Source organism: Coccinella septempunctata, chromosome 2, assembly GCF_907165205.1.
Source record: "Coccinella septempunctata chromosome 2, icCocSept1.1, whole genome shotgun sequence".
NCBI classification, from domain to species: Eukaryota; Metazoa; Arthropoda; class Insecta; order Coleoptera; family Coccinellidae; genus Coccinella; species Coccinella septempunctata.
In genome coordinates, this window is record NC_058190.1 from 5,965,298 (window position 1) to 5,985,361 (window position 20,064).

At 33.8% G+C, this 20,064-nt stretch overlaps 2 protein-coding genes across 2 annotated transcripts; both read left to right on the plus strand.

Moving 5' to 3' along the window:
• The first annotated feature begins 976 nt into the window (after positions 1–976).
• Positions 977–1,696, plus strand: LOC123306372. Its single transcript, XM_044888347.1, has 4 exons — positions 977–1,278; positions 1,337–1,477; positions 1,533–1,635; positions 1,679–1,696. The coding sequence occupies exons 1-4, from the start codon at positions 1,001–1,003 to the stop codon at positions 1,694–1,696; spliced, it is 540 nt and encodes a 179-aa protein (XP_044744282.1). The 5' UTR covers positions 977–1,000.
• LOC123308112 lies at positions 1,659–2,267 on the plus strand. The gene is made up of 2 exons (XM_044890660.1): positions 1,659–2,067; positions 2,123–2,267. Exons 1-2 carry the CDS (start codon positions 1,789–1,791, stop codon positions 2,192–2,194), a joined length of 351 nt encoding a protein of 116 aa, XP_044746595.1. The 5' UTR covers positions 1,659–1,788; the 3' UTR covers positions 2,195–2,267.
• The last annotated feature ends 17,797 nt before the right edge of the window (positions 2,268–20,064 follow it).

Below are 20,064 nucleotides of genomic sequence, written 5' to 3' on the forward strand. Positions count from 1 at the left end.
CTTGAGGCGCTTGAGATCAGGCGGTATCAAGTCGCGGGAATTTAAATAATAACCAGCTCGATAAGAGTTGGAAGAGTTAGTGTCACTCAGTCAGAAAATCCGCAGATATTCTATTCATACAATGTACGTTTTCGGAGAGCAACCGGCGATCGCCGGCCTATGTAATTGATTCCAATATCTGGTGATAAGGACTTCAGAACGGGTGAAAACGGTCAGTCATGTAGATTAAGAAAGATTTATTAGTCTGGAGAACCTGAGAGGAAAACAGTTCTCAGAATTCAAAGTAGCCGAAGTTTTGTTGTAACCACCGAGCTTGGGAACGCTGATTTTTCAACTCAGCAATAATGATCGTTCAATGATTTCGATTTTGGGACGTTTTGGTACCACCCATAGCGTGGGAGAGAAAGATCGGGGGAAAAAGGGCATACATTAATTGTCTCCAAGATGCCAAATCATATCGACCAATCAGAGTGCAGCGCATCTCCCGCTAAAACATTTCTCTGGTCTGAATGAATTTATTAACAAGAGGGGATCTTGCATATATTATACGTAAATTCAATATAAACAAACAGCGTGATACAGATGACATGACAGTAACAGCCCTGAAAGTAGGAGAAATGAATAGTCAAGAAGAAAATACTGTTTTTTTGTTCAAACAGATAGGTAATATTTTTTCACTGATTATTTGTATTTTCCTGATATTTCAACTTTGTTAGGGGAAAATTACCCTGAGCTGAGAAACGAGGATTTCGCTTCAACCTTCATGAATAAAATTATGGAAAAAAAGCTAAGAAAATACAGCAAAATCATTTGCATTGACGGCATCCATGGAACAAATATCAGGAATTGGGGACTCACCACAGTTTTAGTCAAGAATGAAAATAATATGGGATTCCCAGTAGCATTTCTGATAAGTAATCGTATGGATCAAACGATCCAGAAAATATTTTTCAGGTCATTAAAAGCAAGACTTCAAGTGTCCCTAAGGTGCAAATACATTATGACAGATGATGACATAAAATATTTTAATGCTTGGTGCGAAGCAATGGATGATGTTGAAAAGCCAAGACGCTTACTCTGCACTTGGCATGTCATCAAAAACTGGAATATTCAAGAAAGGAATAAATTGAAGAAACCGGATAATAAGAAAGGAATGAAACTAAGAATGAGAAATATCTTGAAAGAGACCAGTATTTCAAAATTTCTAGAATTGAAAGATGAATATTTTAAATATCTTGAAGAAGAAAATGAACTGGATTTCTTGAAATACTTACAGAAGTAAATTACCATATAGTCAGTATGGTCAAAATCATTTCAATACTTTCTTTATTTTCAGTCATTATTTCCAGTGCAATGAGAGAATTATGATGTGGGCCCACTGCCACAGAATAAATGTAGGAATAAATACCAATATGGCTATTGAGAGCCTACATAAAGTACTTAAATATAATAAAATGAAGGGACATCAAAATTTACGGTACAATTTAATATATATAAACTACTCTTTTCACTTGACAACCTATCAATTCCAGAATCGAGAAGTTATTAGACTTATTAGAAGACCTTGTTAATGAAAAAATGTGGAGAAGAGTCATCGAGTCTGAAAGGTCAAATGTTAATTTCTACCAATCTAGAGTTAATAGAGAGGCTCATATAAAGACAGAAAAAGAAGTTTTAGAGAAAGTTGTCTGTCTAGATTCTGGTGAGTTTAAGGTTTTCTCAAGTAAGGTGGGGGACCAATTTTATATAGTCGATTATAATGAATTGTGTGATGATGATTGTGGAACTATGTATTGTGATAAATGTAGAATCTGCATTCATAAATACAAATGTACTTGTCCAGAATACACAGTAAAAACTGCATTATGTAAACACATACATGCAGTTGCTCTGATCGAAAAGAGAAGCGATTCTTTTCCAGGTCCAGGTATTGCTGAAAATTATCCATCTATTGATGAACCATCAACAAGTGGAGTACAGAAGAGGACAGAAATCAAAGAATTCCTAGATGAGACGATACAGAACCAAAATACTGTTCTTACTCTAGATCCAAGCAAAAAACGAGAGGTAAACTAGGAATATTTGGTGATGGGAATAGCTTTGCATAGGATTTTAATTGTTGATTGTAATGAAGGAGATTTTTATGAAATTGGAATCATTAGATGATGAAGATTTTGATAATATCGTGGAGTAATTTTTAACCCAACTCTATCAGCTCGGTGCACAACTCTATCAACTCAGTGACTACGTTTATCGTTACATGCTTCTGTGAACGTAACCTTTAAATCGCTATCAATCAGCTGTTCAAAAAAACCGGTGGAACCTGTTGAATCTGCTCAATTCAATTCATTCGATTCTAGATTCTTCGTTCGCTCAAGTGAATTGTGAATTGTTAACGTGATTTTTTAGTGCACTCTCAACCTTCTCAGTCAATTCGAATGTAATAATACCTATTATTTTATAATAATCACTCGATTAAAGTCTCAAAAGGTACAGTACGTTTTTCATACAACAAAAAAGTAATCATTTTTTGCATGTGGCTCGTTAGAATATCATGTACATAACTTTCCTCTCAACATTCACTCCATCACTATGCCTTTTCTTACTATTACATTCGAAATATTCTGCTCTACATCTCGTCACGTTAGAGTTACACTGTTGTATGTCGCATTTTTTACGATTTTGCGTTTTTGGTATAACATTGTTGTATGTGCATGGGATCGTCACTCTACAGAGTTCCAAGGTTCCATGTTATATCTTGAATTGTGTACAACCAGAAAAACATAGTTGTATCGAAAAAATCACGATTACGAAGTGGTATGTGACACATACAACTTTGTTACATAGTTGTATGGAAAAAATCATAATTACTAAGTGGTATGTGACACATACCACCAGCAACAAAAGTATAATATATTCAGCATACCTACTACATACAATTTTGTCATTTTTAAACCAGAACTTCTACGTATCCGGTCGGAAAATGATCGTTGTGAAGTTAATAGTCGAAAGATCAATTGAAAAACATTGTGCGTCTGTGAATAGGAAGTGAAAAGACTCAATGATATAAACTGTGCAGGTATTAGTGAGTTAAAAAAGAGCTAGAGGATAAATAATAATTGGAAATTGAAAAGTGAGGTTAGGTTGAATTTATTTATGATGAAATAATGTATTGAAAGTATATTTCAATATTTTAGAGAAGAGTTCTTGGAAGATATGGATAGCCATTCAAACGATTCTGAATCTGAAAACGAAACACTTGCTCATTTAAGGTAATAAAGATTGTTATTTCATTTTGTTTTTGGGTTTATGATGAATGAATTTTGTGGCCTTTTAGGAACAAGATCAACAAACACAAAGCTGCTGCAAGTGCTGCAGCTGCAGGAATTCTAGAAAACTTCCCAGAAATTTTCAAAAGGTTTGATGGATATGATTCCGACATAGACAATGAATATTTACCACCACACAACACTTCTGAGAGCGAATTTTCTGATGAGGCGTCCCAGGATAATGCAGCTGAACATGCCAAAACTACATTGCCTAGTGAAACCGATGCACACGTTTGTGCGGATAATGCAGTCGAACTTGCCCAAACTACAATGCCCAAATCACTAAAACGAAAGAGAGTAAGAAATCCTGAAAATTGGAAATGTAATGTTAGAAAAACTGCCCACAGTGCCGGTAAAGAATACGTATCGATAAGAAAGAAATTAGTTCCTGAGAAACGTATAAAGACATTAAGAGACTGCAGAAACAATTGTTTGTTTAATGAAAATGAAATTTCATTGCTTTACACGTGTTTCAACGGTTGTTAGTGTGCTATATTAATTTGTCGTCTGTTTGTTGACACTGTGTGTGTTCATAGATTATGTTATTGTAGGGTGGCACCACTGATTTGCGTGCCACTTGTTTCATCTGTCATAAGTCACCCTTCATTCGTTTGGAGGTCACTTATCTGTCTTGTCGTCGAATGACAGATGTTTGCGTTTGTATTCGTTTGTTCCTTCTGGCAAAAACTGGACCCGATTCTAGCGTTTAGTTTTAAAGTTTCAAGTTTTAATTTGCATTGACTCTTCCGCATGCCGCCTGTGGTGTTATTCCTGGACGGGTAATCATCAAAATAAATTCTCTCTCTTGTAATAATCATAGTTACCCTTCCAGGGAACCCTGATGATGACATTGTCGAAAGCGCTCGGTTCTTAATTGAAGTTTAATAAACTACACACTGCAGTACTTCGTTTCAATTAATTAAATATGTATATGTTCTAAAAAATATTTTTTTCCAAAGTAAGAGATACGAGGATGTATTGATATCTAGTTAGCCTAGACCAGTTCCACGCATAAAAAAAATATTGCGTTAGCATAGCCACGAACAATAACTCATTAGATGTGTCAGTGTGAAGTTTGAGGTAAAAAAAGTAAACCAGAGTTACGCAATAAATTGAAAGAAAGAAGATGTCCACCGAAATTGTGAAAATCGAAAAATTGGAGTTTCGAGCCATCATCATATTACGATGTGTGGAAATTTGGGAAAGAGTAGCAGAGTCATTGAAATTTTTGGTTTGTGTTTGCAAAAACATCGGCCCTCTCTCTCCTCAGATCCTCACGAAATTAAGGAGAAAATTATAATCGATGAAGGTTCGGCCATAATATCAGCATTTACCTGTTTTTGTAAGGCCGGTTTAGGAGGGAGGTGCAAACATGTCTCAGCAATTCTATTATATTGCACCAGGTTGTATAAATCCAATGTATTTGACGTCTGAATCGGGACTTGCAATTTGACAATCATATGTACACAGTATAATTGTTAGTTATTTGTTTCAGGACTGACCTTCTCAAACTTGAGAAAATTTCAAGCACCGACCTAAAATGCTGGTGAAAAAAGAAAAAAAATGAGACGAAATCCAAATATCAAGCTATTCCACTTTTGGAAACGAATTGCCTAAAAGACGAAGCTTCCCTTGTGCATCAACTATCATCACAGGATGGAGAAGATATAAGGAAATTTGTTAATAATAATAATAAATAAGATGCCTTCATCCAGCATTGCATCTCATAAGTAAATAACTACAATCTCATTTGAACCTTTGAATCTGTAATTTTCATGTATTTTCAGAATGAAGAATTTGAATAAGGCACCCACTAAGATGTTCAGCACAGAAACATGTAAAATGGTTAATAGAAATGCAGAAAATTCTGATTTTCTGAAGAATTTCAAATGCCCTCAGTGTATTATCACATACAGTGAATTGGCTATGTTCGATTCTTTAAATGTATGTATGGCAACTGAATCCAATAAGGCTTTCTGGGAGCAAGAAAGAAAATTTCGAGTCACTGGTTCTCCATGCTATGATCTGTATACTTATTCGAAAAATGATTTGGAACAGAAATGTAGAACATATTTCTATCCCAAGCAATTCTCGAATGTTTATACCAGACGTGGTATAAAATATGAACCATTGGCTCGAGAAATTTTCGAAAAGAAGACAGGGTTGTCAGTACTGAAGATGGGCCTAATAATATGCAGAAGCGAAATTTGGCTGGTATATTCTGCTGATGGAATTCTATTAAAAAATAATTAACCTTATGGTCTCTTAGAGATAAAATGTCCATATAAGGCTAACAAAATGTTATTTATTTTCTTAGTTATAATTAAGATTTTGCAACTCGCCATTATTTTAAAGTTAAACAGAAGTAAAGGTGAACATTAGAGACAAATTGTGTGTTGGCTATCATGGCGAGGGGTATCCAACATAATTGGAAGCAGCACATAATTCTTGTGAAGTGAAATATTTGCATCAGATAATAACCACAAGCATAAGAAAATTGAGTCAGATAGGATTGAATATTTTGGCATTAATAAGTAACCAAGGTTCAAATTTTTCTAAATTTTCAGAGGAGATTGATGAGCCTTATTTCTATATTGATGGAAGAAAAATTTTTCATATTTTCGATACCCCACATCTACTGAAGGGCACAAGGAACAATCTTTTTAATTATAATTTCTGTAATATATTGTGTGCGCATGATTAATTAATTATCTAGGTTTCCACATGCGTTGGAGAGTTCAGTATTCGGAAAGATTTTATGTTGGTAGTCGAGATTGAGAAATTGTATATCGAATAAATTTGTAAATCACCAAACGTAGTTTTCTTATGGACATGACAATAATCTGGCGACGAGGATTATGGTAAAAATAGTTGGATTATTATTCCGGCTTATGAATTTGAAAGAGTATGTCGGACGCAGATGGTGCTGCAAGTTCTCAACCTAGTTCCAGAGGAAGAAGTCCATCCAGTGAAGTGAGAGTGAGCTGGGTGTACGAACTTAATAAACAAGAACTAATTGAAAAACTAAAAACGTATAACGTTACTGTGAGTGAAACTGATAGTGTTGATAACTTACGAAAAACGCTCGTCAAAAAACTTCGTGGAAAAAACGAAACTTTCACAAAGAAGGAACTATACCGGTGCGACATGTCTGACTTTAATAAAATAAGTTTTACCCTAAACAAAGACAATTGGGAAGTTTTTATCGAAAGACTAGAATTAATTTTCGAGTGTCAGTGTATTCCGCCGGAAAGACAAAGTGCAGAACTGTTAACAAGAGTTTGTCAAGAGACTTTCATGTTGTTTCGCAATTTAACTTCACCAAAAAAGGCTAAAGATCTTTCCTACTCTGATTTAGTTAATATCATGAACTCTCATCTTCATCCAAAGCCTTCAGAAATTTCCGAAAGGAATAAATTCTACACCACGAAACAATTACCTTCGGAATCGATACACGCATTCCTTACAAAATTGAAAGAAAGATCTTTTTATTGTAATTTCAAGGACCTTGATATTGCTCTTCGTGATCAATTTGTATTTGGACTCATAAATCACGAAACAAAAGTGGAATTATTTCGTCAAGAAAATCTAACATTTCAAAGTGCGGTGAAGATAGCGGAGGATCGAGAAGCAGCTATAAAAAATTCCTTATCAATGAAGTCCGCAGATGCTGTGTCTGAAGATACAATTTTTTACATGAATAAGGCTGGTTCAAAATATTCCAATCATCAACAATACAGAGGAAGGGGAAGCGGAAACGCAGAAGGAAAATTCAAATCTTCGCAACCAAACAACGCAGCCGCGGCTTCCACTTCCAAAGACCAGAGCCAGAAACTCATCAGAGACAATAGACAAAGACAACACGATAACAGGAGCAGTAACTACAGACGAGAAGACAGAAACGGCAGCCGTAGGTCGAATGTGTCAAACAATTCTCAGGTACATATAACCTCAAAAACGCGTAATAATAATAAATGTTATTGTTGTGGTGGATTTAATCATTTCGCAAAAGACTGTAAACTTAGGTGGAAAACTTGTAATTATTGTAATGTAAAAGGTCATATTGATAGAGCATGTCTAAAAAAACAAAACGGAATTAATTTAGTCAATGACAACATATTAGAAAATGAAGATTTGGATAGTTCTGATTTAGATTTTTATTATATGCAGCAAAACGATTTTACTGAATTTCAGGTAAACAATATTGTGGTAGAACCTCATAGTTTGAAATTAATTATTGATAATAATCAGGTAGAATTGGAAGTTGATACAGGTTCACATGTGACTGTGTTTTCAGAAAAAACGGTAGCTAATTATTTTGCAGCTAAGAAAATCCACAAGGCAGATATTTCATTGTCCAGCTATGACAGAACAAAGTTGAATGTAATGGGCATGTTGACCGATCTTAAGGTGCATTTCGAAGGGGTTGAAGCAAATTTGAAAGCTTACGTTTTGGCAGGTAACGGGAAAAATTTAATAGGAAGGCAATGGCTTCAAGCCTTGGGTATGTGGCCGATAACTTTTAAACCTCAGTTTACGTTGAATTGCTTGAATGATCATAACAGTATTATTTCACATTTTAAATCAAAATATCCCCAATTGTTTGACAACAGCCCAGGTAAATATAAAGGTAAATCTATTAAACTAACTTTCAAAAAAGATTATCAACCAATTCAATGTAAACCTTATCATGTCCCTTTCGCTTTGAAAGACAAAGTAGATGCAGAAATCGATCGTTTGGTAAGAATAGGTAATTTGGAACAAGTTGAGGTGAGTGAATGGGCTACTCCAGTAGTTCCTGTGGTGAAAGGGGAAGGAGTTCGTTTATGCGGAAATTTTAAATTAACAGTGAACCCTCAAATAATTATTAAAAGATATCCATTACCCTTGAAAGAAAAAGTATTTCAGACGTTACAGGTTGGAACCAAATGGTCCCAAATTGATTTAAAACATGCATTTATGCAATTTGAAGTTGCTGAAGATTGTAGAGATCCATTGACAATAATCACACAGAAAGGTTTGTTCAGGTACAAAAAATTGCCAGAGGGTGTAGCCTCCAGCCCAGCAGAATGTCAAGATATTGTTACTGATATTTTGAAAGGTATTCCGAATATTGAAATTTACATAGATAATATTTATTGCACAGGCAAGAATGATTCAGAGCATCTCGATAATTTAGAAAAAATATTTTATAAGTTGAATGAAGCAGGACTTAAAGTAAACGAATCAAAATGTGAATTTTTCAGATCTGAAATAGAGATATTAGGATTCAAATTGGACAAAAAAGGTTTATCACCATCTCCTAGTAGAATTCATTCAATTGTTAATATGCCTTCTCCAAAAACTAAAAAAGAACTTCAAGCATTTTTAGGGTTAGTAAATTTTTACGAGTCATTTTTGTATAAGCGAGCTGATGAACTAAAGGTGTTGTACGATGTTTTGAAAGCGAGCAAATTTTATTGGAATTCTAATTGTGATCAAGCAGTTAATTGGGTAAAGAAGGAATTAGCATCGGATAAAGTTTTAGTTCCATATCAGCAAGATATTACTTTAGTATTGGCTACAGACGCAAGTTACTCAGGGTTGTCAGCTATTTTGTCTCACAGATTTTCAGACGGTACAGAGAGACCAATTGCCTTTGCTTCTAAATTAATACCTCATAATGAATTACATAGATCTATTCTAGATAAAGAGGCAGCAGCTATAATTTTCGGGTTTAGGAAATTTTATCATTATATTGTTGGTAATGAAATTATTCTTAAAACTGATAATCAACCTTTAAAGTATATATTTGGTAATTCGAAGAAATTGAATGTTACAGTTCAGAATAGGTTGTTAAGATGGATATATTTTTTATCGGGTTTCAAATACAAGATTGAATTGATTTCATCATCTAAAAACAGTAATTGTGATGCGCTTTCCAGGTTAGCAGTACGAGATAAGATGGCTGTGTTTGATTCTGAATTAGATGTTATAAACTTTATTGAAAATGAAAGTAATTTGATTGATTTAAATTTGATTAAGCAAGAAACAAAAAAAGATAAGATTTTATGTGATGTGAAAAGAAAGTTAATGTTTGGATGGGTAGAAAATTCAAATGATATTTCTTTGGAAGAGAAAATGTATTTCGATAAGAAAACAGAATTAAGTATTGAGAATGAATGTCTTGTTCGAGGTTCTAGACTAATAATACCAAAAGTATTGCGAAAAACTTTATTGAAATCACTTCACCAGTCTCATTTTGGTATTGTTAGAATGAAACAAGTAGCTCGTTCGTTTTTTTGGTGGCCGGGTTTGGACGATGATATAGAAAAATTAGCAAATAGTTGTGAGTTATGTGTGAAAAATAGAAAACAAAATAACAAAATCAGTACTTTTCAATGGCCATTTCCATCTAACCCATGGTCCAGGTTACACACTGATTTTTTAGGACCTATTCAAGGAAATATGTTTTTAGTCATAGTTGATGCACATAGTAAATGGCCTGAAGCTATAAATATGAAAAATAACACCTCAGCTAGCAAATTGATTGAAGTTTTTGATTCTATTTTCTCAAGGTTTGGATTGTGTGATCATTTAGTCTCAGACAATGGTCCACAATTTGCAAGTGAAGAGTTTAATGAATTTTTGAAATCGTTAGGTATACGGCACACATATTCTCCACCCTATCACCCAGCAACTAATGGAGCAGCAGAAAATTTTGTGGGTACATTTAAAAATAAGGTTTTGAAAATTACAGGAGAGGGTAAGTCGTCATTAAATTTTGCTGTGAATTCATTTTTGTTTGATTATCGTACAATGAAGCATTCGACAACGGGAAAATCACCATCAGATATTATTTTCAAAAGGGAGATTAAAACGAGGTTTCATCTTTTAAGAGAAAATTTAGTCAGTGAAACATCTTTTAAACAATTCAATATGTCAGATAAAAATAAAATAAGTAAAATTGATTTCAAGTTGGGTGACGTGGTTTTAGTAGATGTTTACAACAATAATAAGAGGCACCGAGTTCAAGCAAAAATTGTTGAAAAATTATCACCAGTTACATTTAACTTGTTATGTGATGGAGGACGAATTATAAAAAGACATGTTAATCAAATGTTGAAATTTTTAAATAATGACAATGATATAAATAAAGACTTGAAAGATGATATAAGTATAAGGAGATCTGAACGCTTGAAAAATTTAAATAAATGAAATTAAGATCCAGTATTTCTGTTTATATGTATATTGTAATTAATTATATATTGCATAATAATTGTATAGTAATGATAATTGATTGTATATTGTATAATAATAGTTAATTCTATTAATTGATTATTTCTATATTACATAAATAAAAAATAAAAATTTTTGATTGTAAATTATTATTTTGGAATCATATTGTTAAATTAATTTTGATCGTATTTGTGATATTTATGAAAATAACAAAAAAAAACAAAAATTATAAAATTTAAAAAATTAAAATACATACCTATTTGAATTCTTAGATTAAGATGTTATTGTAATTTCTGATTAAATCAAATTGTACTTATTTAAATGGGGGAGATTGTAATATATTGTGTGCGCATGATTAATTAATTATCTAGGTTTCCACATGCGTTGGAGAGTTCAGTATTCGGAAAGATTTTATGTTGGTAGTCGAGATTGAGAAATTGTATATCGAATAAATTTGTAAATCACCAAACGTAGTTTTCTTATGGACATGACAATTTCAAATTAGGAGAAAAGGTAATTAAGAAGATCTATATAGAAAAATTGTTCAATTATGATGTGGGTAGAAGGAATCGGCTAATTCCTCGGATCTCAGAACTCTTTATCAATCCCAATTCATTCCAAAAAATGAATGTTTCTTTGGCTGCTCAAGTTTTTAGTACTACGGTAGCATGTGGGATAGAAACACTTGTATCGTTCTATTATCTACCCGCTGATGCCATTCATACGCCGGAGTTCATCGCACGAATTGATAAATTGTTCGATGTTCTGAATGCATCAAATTTTCAAGCACCGAAACTTTCAAATATACCTTTTCAAGGCACCACTGATCAAAAAGATCACCTTTTGAAATTATTGGGCATTTTTGAGAGTCTTAGGATAATAAAAGGGTATAATAAAGACATAACAAATACTGTCAAATTCATTGAAGGTTAGAGACAAACTATTAGAGCTGTATTGTTACTTTGGGAAGAAATGAATGGTAGGATGAAATTTATGTGCACTAGATATCTAAACCAAGATGCACTAGAAATTTTTTTTGGCAATATTAGGTATCAAGCAAGATTATAGAACTAGGAAGATAGGAAACCAAGCGTATACACTAGCGTGAGCGCCATCTAGTGGTTCAATTGTTGTACTAAAATACTAGGAATGGTCAAAATATTTATTCGGGGGCCATTTGCAGAAACAAAATTTTAAATTTTGTGAGTTATTTCCAGTCCACATTGGAGAATGATGATCGCACATGGCTGTTTTCATACATAACCTAGCTGTTTTGTTTTGATTTCGTACGGTTTTTTGTGTTTTTTCTCAGTGAAAACGATTTCAAAATTGTTATATAAACTCTCTGCTCAACATGTCTTACAGCAATTATTGTATGGTGCGGAACTGTGGAAACTGCAGTAAGAGGAGTTCCCCGAATATCAGTTTTTTAACTTTGCCGAAGAAAATGGAAACGTAAGTATTGAAACTCGTACCACGTGAGTGGGGTATTGATTAGATTTATATTTTCAGTGCTTTAAAGTGGGTAGAATTCTCAGGGCGTGAAGACATTGACTTCAGTAAACGGTACACCATGTGTAGTGAACACTTTACTGCAAGTCAATTCAAATAATTCCATCCATGTGAGTTGCTATTTGCAGGAAGCATCCATTGCATGACGGGGCCGACAAAAGAACCTGGTGGGATGGAGAGTAAGCAGTTTGAAACTGATAAAATGAGCACTGATGGTAAGTCGTCCTAGATATCTGCAATGCATTACTGAATGCATTACTCATTAATCATATATTCAATAGTTTTTTTTCTGTATGCAGTAAGCATTCCAATGATGGAGGAACCAAGACCTGAGATGGAAAGCGAGCATATTGAGTGTGTTACAAATACTGATAGTAAGTCTTTCTACATATCTGCAATGCATTACTGAATGCTTTATTTCTTAATCATATATTCAATAGTTTATTTTATGTATGCAGTAAACATGCCCTTAACAGAGGGACCACTTGAGATGGAAAGAGAGCATATTGTTACAAATACTGATGGTGAGTCTTCCTACATATCCGCAATGCATTACTGAATGCATTACTCAATAATCATATATTCAATATTTTATTTTCTGTATGCAGTAATCATTCCATTGATGGAGGAACCACCTGAGATGGAAAGCAAGCAGCTTGAGAGTGTAATTTCAAATACTGATGCTAAGTCTTCGTACATATCTGTCACAAAAATAATAAGGAGCACTACTTATTTATCTTATATTAAATAAATTATTTCATTATATAATTAGATTACCACAACTTCTCTTTTTTCAGATATTCCTTTGCGTGCACCCGTTGGAACTTCACATTCGAAAAAATTTTCAAAATCTCTAAGAAGAGACAAAAAGATATGAAGAGGACAATCAACTCCTTACGAGCTAGGCTGAATAGAAGGAAATCACAAATTTGCTACTGCAAAGGTAAGCCTGTTGAACCAGTTTTATCCAGCAAAAAAGCTGCAATTTTTCAGTTGATAAACGAAAGAATTCATAAGTTGCCTTGACATCTACAAAACAAATCTAATTACATTTTTCCACCCCTGCTACCATACCTGTCCTCCCTTCTCAATTTTCCATAACCATAAATTTTTCCATTTGATTTATGAACATTCAACTCTTCGCTGGAAGCATAGTCATTCAACATAAGGATGGCATGAATAAGTCAATCCGAATCTTCTAGTCAGAAGTTTCTATAATTCTATAATAATTGTTACTTAGGGAAGAAATGAATGGTAGGATGAAATTTATGTGCACTAGACACCTAAACCAAGATGCACTAGAAAATTTCTTTGGGAATATTAGATATCAAGGAGGAAATGCCACAAATCCTACTCCAGTTCAAAAGTTTATTCAAAAAGAATTTTTGTCTTCAATTTTTTGAGCAGTTGGAAGAAGCAAATTGCATAAAAGATTTGTCCGAAATACTCATTAATTTTGATGACTTAAAAATTGAAGCTTCCCCTAAAGTCACATTAGAGATAAAGGTCTTCTCAGAAGTTCTTAAAGTAGATCCAGAAAAGAATGTGTTGTCTTATGTGTGTGGGTATCTTAATAAAAAATGTTTAGAAAAACATCGATGCAAGTTATGTGATGAATTTTCGCAAAGCCACAGCCAACTGACTAATGAGACATTATATTGTCACATTAGAAATCACAAAGAGAATAATTGTTTGGCAATTTAAAATCGCCTCCAAATTAATTTTATGAATACTTATATAAACCAAATGGATAGTACTTTCATCTCACATTTTCCACTTTTGTCAATTCAAAACAATGTTGGGATTAAATTGAAAAAAGAAATGGATAAGCTTTGCCCTTATAATCACCCTTGTGAGAAATTTCCTTCAAATTATTTGTTAAGTTTCTATGTTCGATTAAGAATTAGAGCTGTATTATTACTTTGGGAAGAAATGAATGGTAAGATGAAATTTATGTGCACTAGATACCTAAACCAAGATGCACTAGAAAATTTCTTTGGCAATATTAGGTATCAAGGAGGAAATGCCACAAATCCTACTCCAGTTCAAAAGTTTATTCAAAAATAATTTTGCATAAAAGATGCCTCCCCTAAAGTCACAATAGAGACAAATGTCTTCTCAGAAGTTCTTAAAGTTGACCCTAAAGATTACTCAGAACTTGATTACCAGAAAATAATGTGTTGTCTTATGTTTTTGAGTATCTCATTGAAAAATGTTTAGAAAAACATTGATACAAATTATGTGATGAATTTTCGCAAAGCCAAAGTCAACTGACTAATGAAACATTATATTTTCATTTTAGAAATCACAAAGAGAATGAATTGTTTAGCAATTTAAAATTGCCTCCAAATTAATTTTATGAATACTTATATAAACCAAATGGATAGTACTTTCATCTCAAATTTTCCACTTTTGTCAATTCAAAACAATGTTCTGATTAAATTGAAAGAAGAAATGGAAAAGCTTTGCCCGTATAATCACCCTTGTGGGAAATTCCCTTTAAATTATTCATTAAGTTTATATGTTCCATTAAGAATTTATTACACTCTTAAATTTTACAATAAAAACTCCATTGCACAAAAAAAAAACAAATAGAAAAGAAAAGAATTATCAAAATTTCACATTTATACATAGATATATAATTATTTTTAGCGCTGTGAGCGTAATAACAGCAAACCCTAAATTTTAAATGGGAAAAAAATATTTTCAAAATATGCATTACCTATTTAGTAGATAACCTAAAGGTTCTATATTCAATGCAGATCACAGCAGCTTTGTGACAGAAGGTGGTTGATTACCATAGAAATAAGAAATCTAGAAAAATGAGACCTCTCAAAATAAAGGAAAAAACCTTTCTAACCAAGAATTTTCCCTAACAGAAAATTATCTGAAAAAACACTAATTCAGACACAACCATCGCGTTTACTTTAGGACATATGCACTAAAAATGCCAAAAAATATCATAACATATTTATTAATATGTTAAATTACATAGTACACTTTTTGAAAACCCACCTACTTTAAAGTTTTTATCCTTTTCAGATAGGTAGACTGCTAATAACTAACTACAATGCCTAGAAATTAGAAATAGCTAAAAAACATTCGTGTAATCGTACTAAAGCTATAGCAATAGCTACAGGAGTTTCGAGTCCTTTGTCGATTGCCGAACTAATAAAAAATGACTTAGAAAACATTCCGTTTATAAGGGCGGCTACTGATGCTAGCAACCATGGCAGTGAGAAATTATTTCCTTTGGTAGTTCAATTCTCGATGTAATAAATGAAGGAATCGCTACGAAACTCCTCGAAGTAGAGACCACGGTAAATGAAACGTCCGATACCATTTCTGAATTGATCATAAACCAACTTCCAAAACATGATCTTTTGTCTAAATGTGTAGCGTTTGGAGGAGATAACTGCAATACAAACTTTGGGGGAATGAAACGACAAGGAGTCAACAATGATTTCTATAAGCTAAAAGAAAATCTGAACCCCAACCTGGTTGTTGTTGGTTGCTCTGCACACGTTCTGTATACACAGTCCGAACCGAATCTCGAGATCCTTTGTATAATGCCAAAAATTGCCAGGTGGCACTCTTCAAGCAATACTGAAAAACTTGAATGTAACCAGTTGCATTTTCTTCAGATGTGAATAATTAATCGATTACGTCTGCCGAGCAATTTCATTAGGTAGAACACTCAGCATCGAGAGAAGACCTACAGTGAGTCAGGACCTTCGTCCCAAAATGAAGAAAATTATTTTAATAATTATAGTAATACAGAAGTGATACATGCACTGAGTGCATTACTTATAATAAAGTTGATGTTTGGATAAGCAAAGGTAGAGGAACCAAAGAAGATAAGGAAGCTACATTTCAAATGCTACAACTGAGAGGTCCAGAAAAGTATTCAAAAACGTTTGAGGATAAGTCTACTGTGAAACTATTCATTCTTTTTCAAATGAAGTGAATATATTTTTTCCAGGCAAAGGGCAAAGAATTATATATAGTATGTCATACTGGTAGTGACACTGTTTTTTTTTAACTGGAGGACTCTGGACTTTTCATCCAAAAAAACTGGTGACTATCATGAAGAAATGGATGGTCAGGCCTTTGAAAAATGGTTCGAGGGTATACTTCCTAAATTGGAAGAAAATGCAGTAGTAGTTTTAGATAATGCTCCTTACCATTCAAGAAAACTGGAAAAAATTCCTAACTCACGACACAGAAAGGGTGATATCCAACAATGGTTGAGAGCGAAAAATATTGCATTCACCGCTGACCTCATGAGAGCCCAATTGATGCAGATAGTCAGGCAGAACAGAAAAAAATTTGAAAAACACATCGTGGATGAAACCGCAAAGGCCCAAAATATTACTGTTCTTAGATTACCGCCCTACCACTGCGAACTGAACCCTATTGAATTGATTCGGGCCGATGTCAAGAATTTTGTGGCATATAAAAACACCACATTCAAAATGGCTGACGTCCAAAATCTTTTTCAAGAGGCTCTCTCACGGGTTACTTCCGAAAAAGGAGAAAGTGCGTGGAATGTCAAAAAAAAAGTTGAGGTAGACATGTGGAAACTGGATAATATTATGGATGATATAACACCAGTCATCGTCAACTTAGAAGAAAGTTCTGCATCTTCTGACGACATTACGGACTAGTCACTCTCACAAAAAATATTGTTACACATTTATATACATAGTATGTATTAAAGTGAGGACTTTAGATTAACTGTTCATTACTGGGACTCATGAATAGGCATACATATTTTTCGGTACAAGGGGGAACATAAAATGCCCAGAAATTATGAAACATTATAACACATACATGAGAGCAGTGTACCGCGCAGACAAACTCAAGGGAATTTATGATGTAGATAGGAGGTCCAAGAAATGGTGGCACCGACTTTTTTGGAGTCTCCTGAATATCGCTTTGGGCAATTCTCCGATTCTGTATAAACTCGATGAAAATGAAACCATGACCTTGCTGTAATAAGGTAATTTTATTCTAGTAGATCCGAAGTCAGGGATCTGATGAATCAATACAGCATCAGATATAATCTAAGAAAGAGGAAGTCCTCTTTGTTCCAATCAGAAAAAAAATTGGTTTTCGAAACTTCATGATATTGAATAAAATAGATTTTTGTTAAATTTTGTTTTCTCAACGATACTTATTTGTCCTTCATTCATGGGCAAATACGGATCTCACGGTACCAAAAAGTACCAAGGTGATTTGACTATACTTCAGAGTCTTTCTTTTGAAAAATATATATGAAATGCGATTAACAAAAAAAAATATGGGGTCTTATTTGAATGACATTAACGAGAAAATTTTTTTTCCCAAAATAATAATGTCGTGGGACACCAAGGGTTAATACAATTTAAAGGCAAAGAGGATAACCTGACGACTCTGGAAGAGTTTCCACAAATGCGACAGAAACCGCTAAACTTCTCTATGGAACTTATATCAGACCAGTAATGGAGTATGCGGGTCCGGCTTGACGGGTTGGTCAGGGGGATGATCTGGCCTTGCTGGAATCTGTCCAACGCATTCCTTTACGGTCTGAAAACTTTTGCAGAACGTCTGAATGGACATTTTTCCCTATCATTCGGTGAAAACGGTTGTCAGAGTTAGCTTGATTATTGATTTTCAAAATCGTGAGTTTTTTCAGTCCAGGATTATCTGAGCGTAAATATCGTTTCTTAATGTATTGGTTCTGCTAAATATATTGTGGTAATTTCTTCAAAATTTTATATTTTCAGTATGAGCAAGTCTAACTGCCCATTCACAATGATGTTGTTTGTGTAGATGCGCACTGTCGATTTATAATTTGCTCACAAACCTAACCTCTATAATCTTTGCCTAACCTATTTGTGTTTAGTAGTTCAGTCAGTTCAGTGCTATCTTCGTTTCAACACTCCATAATTTCAAACAAAGTTGGTTTCAAACTCGACGATTTTGAGAAACACGTTGTTAAATTCTATAATAAATATAAGAGAGAAGCTTCAATCATGCCGGTTGATGTATCGTTATTAATAGAATTGGTGCAACAATACAGCTTCCTCTACGTCCTACGATAAGAGTAGAAAGGATTTAAGAGATCTACATAAAAAAACAACGCGTGGATTGAGATTGCAGAAACTCTGGACTGTAATGGTAAGTAGTATTTTCGGTCATTGTCTTGTTTTACCTTCCCCTACAAATTGTAGGGGCGAGTTTATGCTAGCCGGTAACTTTTTTCCTAATATCTTAACTTTAGCCCTAACTATGAAGCCAAAAAAAATTTCTCAAGGTAAGGGAAAAGTTAAAGTTACCGGCCAGCATAAACTCTCTCTAAGATCCGTTTGTTTAACAAATCTATGAAAATTCTTCAATTTTCAATACCTACTCAAAATTTTTTGTTTTTGTAGTTGAAGAAGTGGAAACTCGATGGAGGACGTTAAGAGAAAGATTCGTCAAGGAGAACAAAATCCATGAGATCCACACAAAAAGTGGGCAGAGTCAGGAGAAGCCAAGCTCTTGGGAGTGGTTTGAAGCCATGACTTTCCTTAATCCTCATGTAAAGGCAAGAAAAACCACTTCCAGTAACCTTTTAATAGAAAATTTCATTGAAACTGTGGAAGTAGATAGCCAGGATGATTGTTTCGGTGGGCCTGAATTATCTCCCTCTATTAGTATATCTGCACCAAGCTGCTCGAAAGATGTCAGTACCCCTTCAAGGGTAATGGAAATGAGTTACGGAAAGAAAGGGAAAACTTCAGAGGATATAGATGTGGAAGTATTAAATACTTTAAAGGAGATGAAAGACATCAAATCACAGGCTCCTACGGAAAATGAGGATGACGTTTTCTGTCGGGCTGTTGCTTGTGAGTTAAGGAAAATAGCAGATGTGAAAGAGAAGCAAAGAAGAAAGGCAAAAATATATTTAATTGCAATTGGAAATGAAGAATTCATAGTTTAATTAAAATCATATTTTTGAAATGTCTATTTATTTATCAAAAACAAGAATCAAAAACATAAACAAATTTGGCCCCTTTTGTATCACTTTCAAAGTATAAGTTAAAAGTTAAATTTATAAAAAAATATGAAGGTGAAAAAACTTATTAACTTGAATTTTCTAATTATAATACTAAATATTGCTTCGCCTCCTTTTTACATAATCTACTTGACCAGGTAAAGATCCTACTGAGCTGATGAGATACTCTGTTAAATTTTCTCTAATCGTGAGAGCACTTTTACCAGGATTATTGCCACAATTTCGCCCTCTATGCACATCTTCTAAAACTACACATTCCCACTTCCCTACGCCAATCTCCTTCAACCACTCCATTGTCAGTTTCTCGATCAAAAAAATTTTGAGGACAGTACTTTCTCTTACCCTCACTCGTATGATATTCTTTTTTCTTAATGAAATGATGTAAACAAACTGTTGCTTTTATTATGAAATCCATTGTCTCTGGGCGTGAGGATATAGTTCTGGTGAAAATTCTCCACCGTGCAACCAATATACCAAATGAATTCTCAATAACTCTCCTTGCACGGCTCAATCTATAATTGAATATTTGTTTTTTTAACGGTAAATTCGTTCCCTTGTATGGTTTCATTAAATATTTGCTGAGGGAAAAAGCATCATCCCCCACAAAGAAATATGGCATTCTTATTGTGCTGTTTGGAAGATAACATTCTTCTGACAATTGTAATTTATCCAGTGTATCAAGAAAGGCTGAATTTGATAAAACACCACATTCACTCTGTGAACCATAAGCTCCAACGTTGACATAACGAAAATTTGAGCATCACATATAGCGAGTAGTACAATGCTAAAATGTTTTTTGTAATTGAAAAATTCGCTTCCTGAATTAGGAGGACACTGAATAGCTATGTTTGCCATCTATTGCACCTAAAGTGTGGGGAAAATTCCACCTATCTTCTAATTGTTCAGCAATTTTTTGGAAGTCTACTAAAGTCAAAGTTTCTGTAGTTTCCTTGATTATTAGGG